The sequence below is a fragment of the Nipponia nippon genome, unplaced genomic scaffold (assembly GCF_047370975.1).
Source record: "Nipponia nippon isolate SJK-2023a ecotype South Korea unplaced genomic scaffold, ASM4737097v1 scaffold_11, whole genome shotgun sequence".
In the NCBI taxonomy this organism is placed as follows: domain Eukaryota; kingdom Metazoa; phylum Chordata; class Aves; order Pelecaniformes; family Threskiornithidae; genus Nipponia; species Nipponia nippon.
This window is the reverse complement of record NW_028262302.1, coordinates 23,768,722-23,781,178: the sequence shown is the minus strand read 5'-3', so window position 1 is coordinate 23,781,178 and position 12,457 is coordinate 23,768,722. Positions and strand designations below refer to the sequence as shown.

The window sequence follows — 12,457 nt, the reverse complement described above, 5'->3', positions numbered from 1 at the left end:
AGAATCCTGAAGTTCCTAGACTGCAATTCAGGTGGGCCTGCGTTATTAGAGCACAATGGCATAAGAGGGATGATAGCTCTCCAGAGTATTGTAGTAGCATCTTCTTCCATACAAAACAATTTCTGTTCAAATTTTCATTAAAAGGAAACTTGATCTCTGGATCAAACTATCTGCTTCCTAAGAAGATTAAGGCTCTCAACTTCCTCCCACTTGACGTTGATTTTGGCAGGAAGGAATAAGCAGTTCATTTTTAAAGTACTTTTTACTTTTTCAGGAGTTCTGGAGCTGTGGCTGACAGAATAGTGCTACCTTGAACTCTGGTTAAATTTTTATTTCCAGCAAATTCTTATACTTCACTCTAAATACTGTTTACTGCTTGGTTTGAAGCCTGCACAATTCCTTACCAAGTAGGAAAATACTCCAACTTGTGAAATTTTTGTGGATTGTCATGAAGTGAGCATTGCGCTTAGATTTTTAAGTCAATTTAAAGGTGATGTCAGGACTGCCCAAGAAATAGTAACAAAAGTGGTTTGTTTTCAGGTTGCACAGTTAAAGACCTCAATGCAGTCAATACTGGAGCAGTGGAGGGTATATGACGAAGTTTATGCAGAAGTCAGCCTGATGACGACAAGATATTTGTACTGCATAGACCAGTGCAAACCTTCTGTGGTGTCACTGGAAGCTTTGAAAAACCAGGTCAAAACTCTCCAGGTAAATCTGCTGAAGTTGTCTTATTTCTGTACTTCCTTCTGTGTCTTTAAACAAATAAACAAACAAACTCCACTGAAAAAAAAAAAAAAAAACAGAAAAACTTATCTGAGCAACTTCCTCTTTACTATAGTGCCATTGAAGTTGGTGGAATTTTTTTTTTTTTTACCTCCAGGGGCACTGAGGACTATTTTTAGACTTCTTACTTTATTTAGCACATAAGTTCAACTTCGGTGCAATTTAGGGATCAAGGTTCAAGAGAAAAGTACAGGTCAGCTGCTACCATGTCTGTCTTACCGTGGGCTAGCAGAGCCTCCATTTCGGATTGCAAAGATCCCTTGACGTCTTAGCCTTCTGCACATGCTGGAAGGCATCCCCCTATGAAGGACCAGGTCCTCCTGCTCCCTTGCACTACAGAGTCCAGATGGATATGTGCCATCTCCACCACCATCCCTCATGCTAACGTCTACTCAGTCCATGTATAATCCACATGGACAGCAGGAAGTTTGGCTGAAAATACAGCTGGCAAAGCAAACACTAATGCCATCACTGTATGTGTTTGCCTAAAGGTTACTCACCATTCAAGTGAAAGATACTGGTTCTTGGCTCATTGGTTGAAAGGAAATTTGCCCCTTCGCTTGCGCTTCCCAGGGAAATGCCCTGCCATAAGGCTGTAGCATAACCTGGAAGGAGATGCCTGTGCAGGAGGTGCTGGGACTCAGTGCAGAAATGAAGAGGACCTGGGAGAAAATTGGCGAAGGGACCATGTCTGTACATCTGTGATTTGAACACTCCACTTGGGGTGCTATGTCCCAGCGGCTGTGCCAGTGACCACTGACACATTTTGCATCAAAGCGTTGTTCGTATTAAAGCATTAGGACGAGAGGAAACGGCCTCAAGCTGCACCAGGGGAGATTTAGGTTGGATATCAGGAAAAACTTCTTCACCAAAAGGGTAGTCAGGCCCTGGCACAGGCTGCCCAGGGAAGTGGTTGAGTCCCCATCCCTGAAGGTATTTAAAAGATGGGTAGACGTGGTGCTTGAGGACATGGTTTAGTGGTGGGCTTGGCAGTGCTAGGTTAATGGTTGGACTCGATGATCTTAAAGGTCTTTTCCAAGCTTAACGATTCTATGATTCTATGATCTTTCCCTGTATAAACAGCACTGGAGTCAAGGCCCAGGACCCAGACTTCCCCTTCTCAAAAGCTGTGGCTTGGGTTGGGTGGGTGCAGCAGCCTTGGATCAGAGCAGAGGGATCCCCAAGCCTGGCATTTCTGATTCTTCCAGCGCAAAGTCAACTCTTCAGTCACCCTCCAGAGAGCTGGAGTCTCCTGCACAGCACCTGAATGGGGCTGGGCATAAATACCAGGCATAAATGCTCTGGATCGTCCTGCTGCTCTGCTTGGCTATTGCAGAGTCTAAGTGGGGCATCTAGAGTAGGCAGTTAGGCCGGCCCTGGGTCTGAACATTTTACAGATAAGGCTAAAATCCCCTTACCTGGCTTTAAACAAATGTTGAAAGTCTGTATAAACACTCCCTGTTTTGGTGTAAATAAGGCTTCTTTTGGTTTATTTTTAAGTTATATCAGAAGTTGTGCGGGACAGACTGAGGCTGTGAATCCCGGGTTCGTCTCTCTGCAGTAAAGCCTGCGTAAGCGCTTTCCACCCTCACCTGGGAACACGTAATAAATGGAAGGAACTGGGTACCTTCTTACCTCCTTCCTTCCATCGCCCTCTTTATTTTTAATCTGGATCAGTTCACAGATACGATCCATGGCAGGGTTCTGCCATTGCCTCTATCAGGAGAGGGAACATGCAGGTGGGGACAGGAGTTGTCAAGCCAGCTACTGCCAGTAGAAATTTTGCTGAAACAGTGGCTTAAAATAAAAACATTTTTGGTTTCCAGTGAATTAATTTAATCAGTTCAAGGCTGTGGGTTTGTTAAATGAGCTGTTTCTTTAAAAGCAAATAAATGACTTTGGTTTAAAATAGGCCTCCTGAATGATTTTTTTAACTTGGACCCCATTTCACCTCTTCTTTAGATTCCTAATTTTTAGCATCAGATGTTACATTTTTCACAAACATTTTAATCTGTGCTGCAAACGTGTGGCATTATTGCTACCCTATCCCTAGTAATCTGTAGGGGAAGCTATACATAGGTTGTTTATCTCCACAACTAATTGCAATAATCCATTTTGCAGTCTCTTCAAGATGAACTGGAGAACAGCGAAGAAAGTTGGGCCAAGCTCCAGGCTGCTGCCAGTAACCTGAAGAAGAACTGCTCCCCCTCCTTTGCAGAGGTTATTGAACAGAAGTGCACGGAGGCACACACTAGGTAAGCTTGCAAAAAAGACCTCCAGTTATTAGTATTTAAAAAAAAAAGTTGCTGAGGCAGGACTTGAGCATCTGTCAGATTATTAAATCTCTGTATAAATACGACTCACCTGTCTAAGGGTACCTGTGTGAGGAGTAGCTGATACTACCTTTTTTGCGATGGATCACAGAGCACAAAACAGTGCTGTGTCAGTGGGCTTTCAGTAACGTGGGTATGAATGCAAACAAACTCCCACAGGAATCCTACACCAAATCATATTGTGGAGGAGAATCTACTAGGAAAATGCTCTTATCTTTTGATATGTTGGCAGGTGGAACTCAGTAAATGAAGACATCACAGATCAACTGCAGGCAGCGCAAGCGACCCTGCAGCTTTTGGAGCCCTTTGATACTTCATGCACTGAGGCAGCAGCCCAATTACAACAGCACAAAGAGCAGTGCACTCAGCTCTTGGATGCTCACATGCCCGAGGATAACACAACAGAAACCCTGAAGCAGAGGATACAGGATATAAAGGTGCATGAATATGTTTCTGCTGCCTGGTACAAATCTGGATTTATTTTTGAGAAACAAATCAAAAGAACACCGTCTTCCCCCCTCCTCCCCCAAAACCAGTCAGTGGAAAACAAAATCTGTGGTTTTTTTCTGTTAACAGGCACCTTTTTATTTCCTTTAAATACTTGACAAGATCCTGAGACCAAACCAAACTAGAGTTAGCATAGGATGAGAAGAGAGCAGAAGGGAGCGATCATATTCCGTCTCTGCCCCTTTCCACTCTATACAAAGAATCAGGCCTGTGTTGGATGGAATCATTGAACCAAAAATTATTTACTATATGGGGCACTGCTTGGCAGGAGAGATAATATCTATTAGAACAATAGCTGGGGAAAAAAGACCAGTTTTCCAGAACACAGGACCATCCTGAGGTCTTCTACAGTCTTCAAATTGATTTTATTTGGGTTTGGTACTTTTTTTGGCCTGGTATGATAAGTTCACAGATTTCTCAGCTCATTAGATTATTCTAAATGCTTCTGACTTTAGGCAAATGAGATCTCATGCTGAGACCACAGGGTACATTTGACTCTCTCAGGCAGCAAAGCTGTCATTAGGTTCTGACATTTTTGGTTTCTTCAGACTGCAATAAAGAAATATAATAATCCTTATTTCAGGACAGAGCAATGATTCATCATGCTTGATGAACCTCTAGCCACATATTGGAAGAAGTCCAAAGTACTCCATTTTGCATGTGGCCAATTAAGAAACTTTACATTATGGGAAAGAGGACTCAAATATTTCTTCCTGTGTCAGAAACAACTGAGAGCAGCAAAGCCTTGACCAAAACATTTTAACTTTCTTCTGATCTATTAATGGCTGTGACATAAATTCATCAATATGTCAGCAAAAAGGCATCACATTTTCTGGAAATTTTTGGGAAGAGTTTTGCACCTACTAAGCAAGGCATGGCCACTAGAGTGCCATTAGCACCGTAGATCCTGTCCTGGTATATGTGGGTAGGACACACGGAATTTATTGTATTTTTTTGAAAGTGGTGACTTAGAAGAATGGAAATCAGTGATGTGGCACATGAGATACGTGTATTTGAAAATACATGTGCATTGCAAAATGGTATTTTAATCTCTCTAATCTTTTTCTCTATAAATATTAGGAAAAGTTTCCTCTCTATATATTTTAGGAAAGATTATTGTTTTATGGAACTCTGTCACCACAATAAATAAAAATAAAGTCCTCTATAGAGAGTAAGAAATCAAAATGGGTTATTTACTAAATGGCTGAAGTGGCAGTTTACAATATGATCCATTCCAAAGACAGGGGTCAGGAACTAAGAGCCATTTTGCTTTTTAGGGAAACATGTCTGCTCTTTGCTATCAATTAGAAGTCTTTGTTCATTACTCACAGAAAAGACAATATACAGTGGCAAATTTCAGGGGGTTTCATGGCTAAAAGTAAATGACAGTTGTCCAGGTCAAAAAAAAATAAATGGAGTACATTGAACGAGTATAAAATTACTCCCTTTGTTCTTGTACTGCCTTCAGAGTTTAATTTTATAGCATCATTTCTGTAGTAAAGGGGAACAAATAAAACCAAAACCATAGTCCCCAGTCACTAAGGGATCCAAAGTAGTGGTATGTTTGTAACATAATAGCATTTCTCATCTGCAGCATGGGCCAGTTTGTCCATCTGCTAGTGTAAATCCATTCTGTAGAGAGGAATATTCTGATTTCTCTCCTTGATGTCCTCTGTAGCAGTAGTATCCCACTGCCTGGAGTCACTGGTGTTCCATTGAACTTTGAACTGTGCCTTTCCCAGCACTAGAGTCAATGGATGCGATTCCCATTATCCTCCGAGTAAAAGACTGAAGCTTTCACCATAGCTGAATTTGGCTCCCAGAGGAGATCAACAAAAAGAGCTTAGTTACAGCAACAAAAGATACTAAATGAAAGTGGCACATGAATGACGATCTGATTCATTTGCTGACTTTTTTTTCTTTCCCCTTCTCTCATCAGAATTTACAGCATGGCCTTCAAAACATAACAGGATGCCGTACCCAGGTTTCTTTGCTGGCTGATGGGATAAAACAGCAGGCTGGGACAGCTGCACAAGCCATTCTGTTGGAGAAGCTGCAGCCGCTCCAGAAAGCATGCTATTTGGAAAAGATGTTGCAGAGGAAGTTAGATGAATTTGAGGTATTTTTTGAATATTAAATTAGCTGTCAGTGTGAGGTAACTTCTTCACTAGAGCCCTGTGTGAGCTACCTTCTTCACTAGAGCCCTGTAGTTCTTGAACTGAAATGAAATTTCAGTAAAATAAAACTTGACAGTATGATCAACTATGTAAAGAAATAATACATGAAGTCAGAGGCACAGATGAAGGAAGGGTTTCACCTTTCTTACCTGCTCGTGTTGCTCTAACAAGCCTTTGTAAGTGGACCTATTACAGTCAAGCAGTACAGGACCCTCAGATGATTAGAGGTTAGGAAACGTATTTTTATTCTATGAACTTCAAAGTAAGTTGTAAACTTTCTCAGCTCCACCTTGGAAAAAAACTAAGGGTTTCAGTTTGCTTTGACAACAGTGCACACAATGTGCCTAAAATCAAACAGAAACCTGGTCATTTGATGTACTTTTGAAGACCACATTCACATCCCTGTTCAGGCAGAGCAGGGAGGGACCTGGATCCAGGTTTCTCCGTATGATGCTCTGCTCACAGGATTGTTGTGGGATTGACTTCCCCTCTGTGCGGGTGTTCCTGAGAAAACTTCCAAGCAAATGTACTGCTTTACATTTACATTTACTGGTGTAAAACTAGTCTGTTCCTGTGAAAAAGTCTGGTTTCAATGAATTGTTCTGTTCTAAAGTAAACCCAAATTCATCAAGAAATTTTCAGCCAGCCCTATTTATGACTTCATCTACCAGCACAGTTCAATGGCTGGAAGCCAGATCTCTTTGTGGAGATAACAGATTTCTCATATTCCCTGTGAACTTCTCGCTCCATGATAAATTTCATTTCTGGATAGTCATTTTCTCTGGTGTAGCTCTGTAGATTACCACAGAACTGTCTCTCTTCCCACACCAATTCTTGCCATTCATTCCTTATAAAAATGTTGCTGTTTCAGTGTTCTTAGAGATGTGGAGCTTAATTCTTGCAAGAAAGAAAAAGCTTCCCCAGTGCTCTTCTCCCTGACCCAAAGAAGCCAACGTAATGAATAAAAAACTTGAATTCCAGCCCTAGTTATTTCTCTCCACAGAGCTCATGTAATCTGCACAGCCTTGGCTGTAGGCCCATGGGAGCAGGCCCTATGTGTAGCTCAAAGGAAGCTCATTTTCACAAGTTTTTTCCCTCTGATAAACTAAATTTTGGCTTTCCAATTTCAGAATAAATCAAACAGCCCAAAGCTACAAAAAGATATTGCAGATGCCCCTGTTCCTTCCATATATATTTGAATCTCTTGGGATTTAGAGATTCAGCTTCTGGCTCTCTGCTTTGGCTTAAATTTTCCCCTTATCCAGTGCAAAAACTGAAAAAATTCAGTTAGTGAGTTATAAATACATTGGAATTTGTATTTAACATCTGTTCATTTTCCTGATGATACTGCTTACTGCTCCTTTTTGTATACTGAATATGTATATCAAATCATAATTAACATAAATATGCAATATTCACCCTAGTTCAATCTTTCACAACTGGAGGATTTCGAGAACTGCCTTGAAACGCTGGAAGGTCATGTCAAGAATTGCACAGATGCCTTTGATAGTCTCTGTCTAGAGGGAGAAACAGACAACTCAGAATTGCTTATGGTATGTTTGGATTCCCAAGTACATGCATACTCAGGCTTTAAGTGTCCGTAGAATAGCAGCTCTTGCTTATTTCAAGAAACTCTTTGTGTCCTAAATATCGTAGTTATAACACTTCCATCAGAGTAACTATAATCTCATCCAAAACACAAAGAGCAATGATTTAAGTTCATGAAAACTCTAGATAGGCATTGCCAGACAAATGCCTGCATGGAGGGGAGAATAGTTACATAGATTTGGGGTTGATGGGAGATCTTTTTCCCCAGCTTTGCTCTGGAGCTACCCTATTGCCCTCAATGTAGGGTACAAAGTAAATCTGCAAGTACCAGCTCCTGAGTATCTGTTCAGTACTGTTGGAAAAGTGGGCCCTGTGTAAGGGAATTGTGACTTTTTTGTTTCCTATGTTCTTTGAAGTTAACACAGAAATGTTGTGGGGTTTTGGGTTAGCATTTTGGATGCATAACATTCAGATGCTTCCTACAGAAGAGGCTTCTGTATTTCTTTGAAATGAAAGAAAGGCAGTATTTTTTGCAATTCATTTATTTTTTTACTTTCAGAATCACACACTGGAGCTTGCTGCACTTTCTCCAAGCATAGAGAGTTTGAATGAAGCAAGCATTAAGGTGCCACTCAGTGACTTCACCTTGAAGAAAATGCAGAGCCTGACTCGGCAGTGGAGTCAGAAAACAGCAGCTGCTCTGGAACGCTACAGGTCTGAAATGCAAACAAAAAATCACTACTAACCATTTCCTCTTCTGTGAGGAAAATCAAAACCAAGTTAAAGCATGGGAAGTCTTGCAATCTGTTCTCAGCTTTCTCAGGGGCTTTCAGAGTTTAATTCCTGCCCTTTCAACTTACTCCAGATGATTCAGTGGCTATTTGTATTCCAAGTCACTTGAAGCAAAAATCTGGATGTTCGTAGGTGAATAATGTAGCAAAGTGCCAAGCAAAACCCTACTATGTTAGTATTACTAACCACCACGTTAGACTGTATGCAAACATATCCAGAAAAACAACCACCAACACAATAGTTTATGATGATTTCTTTTGTTTTACAGTGTGCTTGAGGGAACTCAAAATGATGAAAAGAAATTCTTTCAGAAATGTGAAAACTGGATGAAATTCCTAGAAAAAATGAAAGAGGCCTTAAAAACAAATATTCCAGGACGGTTTGAAGAACTGCAGGAGCAACAGAGAGTTTATGAGGTAAAGCTAACTCTAAAAATGGAAGCATCTTCTTGAATGGTGAAGGTGGGGGGAAATCACTAGAAAATACCATACCTTTTGAAATTAGATCTGGGCAGAGTTTTACAGAACATTTCATTCTTGAAACGTGGCCTTGTATTTATTCAGAGGAAAACTTTGAAATGTGAAAATCCTTTTTCAAAATGGATGGATCCCTTTTTGCAGGGATCACACCTTTAGGAGTGTGTCCTCAAGTGTTGCGTCATGGAAGTCCTGGATTTCTCCAACCCAGAGGTTACTTGCCTGTCTGCCTGTCCTACAGTGCTGAAGCCTGTGGCAACTAGCTAGGCAGTTTGCTGTAGATCTGGCAGGAACCTTACCAGTTTCTGGAAGAACTGCATTTAAAATCAAATGTTTTCACAGCATATTTCCATTTTGACCACTTGTTAGATTTTGGTGGAAATCTGTTTCACTGGCATTTTTCTAAGCACTTGCTATTTGTTATAGAGAGAGAGTGCTTCACACATGTATGACAGTATCCATTCAGAGGAGAAGGTTCACTGCATGCTACCAGTAGCATGTGGATGCAATTCTAAGCAAAGTGTCTATCTGTAGACTTTGTCCTAGGGGCGGGAGGATGGAAAGACAACCAAAATACAGAAGAAAACCCCATGTGGTAAATGCTAAACAGCATGAACTGTTAGGGTGAGCTTTGTGCTGCCGCAGTGGACCACAGCTTCACACTACCCAAAGTAGTGCTGCTAATTCCACGGGGTATCAAATCTCTGCATGTTAGTGATATTTATTAGGGTCCACAGAAAGTTATTTTCTCTCTTTTACTTAGACCTCTCCAATTATTTCATTGCAATGAAATTATTTATACAATAAACTTTTGCTCATTGTGATAAAGAGTAAATTCACCCTTATATGTAGCTTTTTTATAGTTTTTCTATGGGTTTCTGTCTAGATTGTGTTTCTCATTCATGACTCCAGCAAACTTTAGGCTTCAGATTACTGGTAAGATACAGCTCCTGGTGGGTTCTGCTATCACATATGTGCAAATTCCCCCTGGTATCCAAAAAGTGTGGAATTTTTTAGGATGCATGTGACACTAGCAGTTGAAAATATTAGAGCTTTCAGCATCTAAAACTAAATAAATGCTGTCACTCTAGAGGAGCAGAACCAGCTTTCATAGCAAAAGTTGTTCAGTAAAGAGTTAAAACTGCTGTTCTCCTGGTATTTTCAGATGCTGCAAACTGAGATTTCCATAAATCAGCAGACATTTAATTCTATCATAGCAAAAGTTCTACTGTTTTTGGAATCTGAAGAAGCAGAGAAAAGGTAATCTATTTGGTTTTCTCCCTAAGAAATTGGTAATTCAGTGAATATGCTCTCTTTCTTGGAGTGGTATTGAATCTTTGCTCTCATGAGGACATAAACCCAAATTCTTGACTGGGTTCACTCTTTAAATAGCCCCCTGGCACATTTTGCAGAAGTGTGAGGAGGTGCAATAAGAATGAAACACAGGTGCCCTGGCCAGACTGCATTTTAGATAGTAACTGGATGTCCTGCCTAACAAAAATAATTGTGCCTGGACAGGAGGCTTCCTTGTCTACTGCTACACTGCAGTTGTTGAAACTGTAACTGTGGTTGAGAAGCTGCCTTCCTGCAGAGGGTGATGAGGATGCTGCATATGAAGGATCCTTTCTCTCTTCCTAGACGTCTCTACTTTTTAAAGTGCAGAGGTGTGAGACTATCCATGTTGCCCCTGGCACACATGATAGGGTATTGAGTCATCGGCCACGCAATCAAAAACATGGTAGCTAAACCTGGTTTTTATCAGAATGGTCTTATACTTTTCTCTTAATCAATGTAGAGTGAGAATCAGCAAGTAATATTTGTGAGCAGAGGTTCAACTGCCTCAGGCATTTCTGCTGTGAAGACATTACCCCTCTCTGCCAGAGCTTGCTGCTCCCAGAGAGCTGGCAGGACAGTGTGCATGCTTGCCTCGGCCACTTCAGTATGAAGTCCATAGCTTGGCTTAAAAATGCCAGGGAAGGTAGGGCTAAACTAAGCAAAGCTGCTGGATTTTTGTGTTGAAGCTAGCCGTGCAAACACAGGTGTTTGTATAAGAGCTAATCTGGGGGCCATGGCCTCCTGCAGAGGAGCAGAATTGATAGATGGGTGTTGTCTTAACCACTCCAGCTAGATCTGCTGGATCATCTAACCATGTTGCAGGAAAGGCCAAAAAAGTACTTGAATGGGTTCAATAACAACACAGAGCCTTTTCACTTTGCAATTAGGTGCCACTGCTGTAGGATACAGTGATGGCTGAACTCCCGCCTACGGCCTGGTAAAAGCACAGATTCAATTTTGCAGCATCATCAGAGATCTTGTCTCACTTGCATTGACCTCCTTCTTCAGAGAAGTGTTCAGTGCATATTGTTTCTGTGATTGCTGTACTATATATGTTCCCATACCACAACAGCAAGAATGACTTGTATTATCCGTTCTTGTATCATGCAAAAGTCTTTTTTGGATTGCTTAAAAGATGGAATACAGAGAGCAGGGCTGAGCTTAGGGCTGCACAGAGCTTTTTGCATAGTTGGGTATTGTAACTGGAATACAATATTGCAAATGGAAATCCATCACCATTATTGTAAAATGCAGCTTTGAGGTCAAAATGTATTAACACTCAACACTTGTCATCTTCAGAACAGAGTTTATTTCCAAGCTCACGTTGCTGAAAGAGCAGTGGCAGAATGTTATCCGGATGGTTCAGCAGAGGAAGAAAGATATCGATGGACTCGTGAGCCAGTGGCAGCTCTTCAGGAGTTCACTGCGGAGTCTCAGCAGATTTCTTGCTGATACAAATGGCTTCCTCATAGCTGTGAAGAGCCAGGACTGCTATAGCCTTTACCAGCTTAGAAATCTAATTCATTATTTCAAGGTACTGTATTTATTTCTCATAAATCTAAAACCTGTGTTTTTTCTCAGACCGAAACAACTTCTGTCCAGTAAGGTAAAAAGCTTTAAAATCACATGGATTTGGGGGAAAAACAATTGCTGACACTTTTTCTTAAAGCTGAGCACAGATGAGAAAACAGCGACAGTGTGAAAGGCTCATTATAGTAGGAAACTTCCTGGTCAACATTGTCATTTAGTAGCCTTGTGTGCTTTAAAAACATTACTGATATGAACATGGAAATGCAGGGTGCCAGGGAGATGAGGCAGGAACCCTGGTCAGCAGGTACCCTCTAGGTCTGTATGCACCTTATTGACATGGCTGCTGAATGCAGGCCTTGCAGTTTTCCTGAAGGAAGCAGGCCCATATGCGGCAAGACAGGCCACGTGGGTCCTGTCTGCGCAGGGATGGGCAGGAGGTGCCGGGAGCCGAGGATAAAGCACTTGCAAGGGAGTCTGTACGTGGAGCCACCACTCCAGGATGCACAGACCTGGGCAGCAGTTCTTCAGGGCAGTGAGTTCTGCGTTTTACGTGCAGTGGAAAAAAATATTTTCCTTTGTTAATTTTGGGTATCTTGGTTTTCCATTTAATTATGCACCTCTTTGTTTTATACGAAAGTAAAACAAGCAGTGAACCTGATGGTTGCTTAAGGCAATCTAAAACCTTTCAAAAATACATTATTGAATGCTATTTGCATGGTCCAAGATTTATTGTGTTCCCACACACCTAATGTTGATGGATTAACACATTACCAGTATTCCATTTGGTGCTTGCCCTGTTTATTTCATCTTTATTTTTACCTCCTGTGTAAAGATGGTTTTCAGTAGACTTCACAAGTTAGTGCTCATGCTTTTCCTTAGTGAGAAAAGCCAGAAAGTCTTCTCCCTCCTACTCCAAATTGCCCTTCCCTCCTGGTCTTGTTTTACAGAAAGAAACAATGATCATATCTGCTTG

General features: G+C 41.2%; 1 protein-coding gene across 5 annotated transcripts in view; it reads left to right on the top strand.

Moving 5' to 3' along the window:
* SYNE2 (spectrin repeat containing nuclear envelope protein 2) overlaps positions 1-12,457 on the top strand; it is a 200,212-nt gene that overhangs the window by 146,202 nt on the left and 41,553 nt on the right. For all 5 annotated transcript variants that reach the window (XM_087747934.1, XM_087747933.1, XM_087747931.1 and 2 more), the window contains 9 exons: positions 541-711; positions 2,908-3,041; positions 3,352-3,556; positions 5,566-5,745; positions 7,228-7,356; positions 7,911-8,065; positions 8,412-8,559; positions 9,785-9,879; positions 11,254-11,488. In XM_087747934.1, coding sequence (XP_087604060.1) covers positions 541-711; positions 2,908-3,041; positions 3,352-3,556; positions 5,566-5,745; positions 7,228-7,356; positions 7,911-8,065; positions 8,412-8,559; positions 9,785-9,879; positions 11,254-11,488 — 1,452 coding nt within the window. The remainder of the gene's footprint in view (positions 1-540; positions 712-2,907; positions 3,042-3,351; positions 3,557-5,565; positions 5,746-7,227; positions 7,357-7,910; positions 8,066-8,411; positions 8,560-9,784; positions 9,880-11,253; positions 11,489-12,457) is intronic.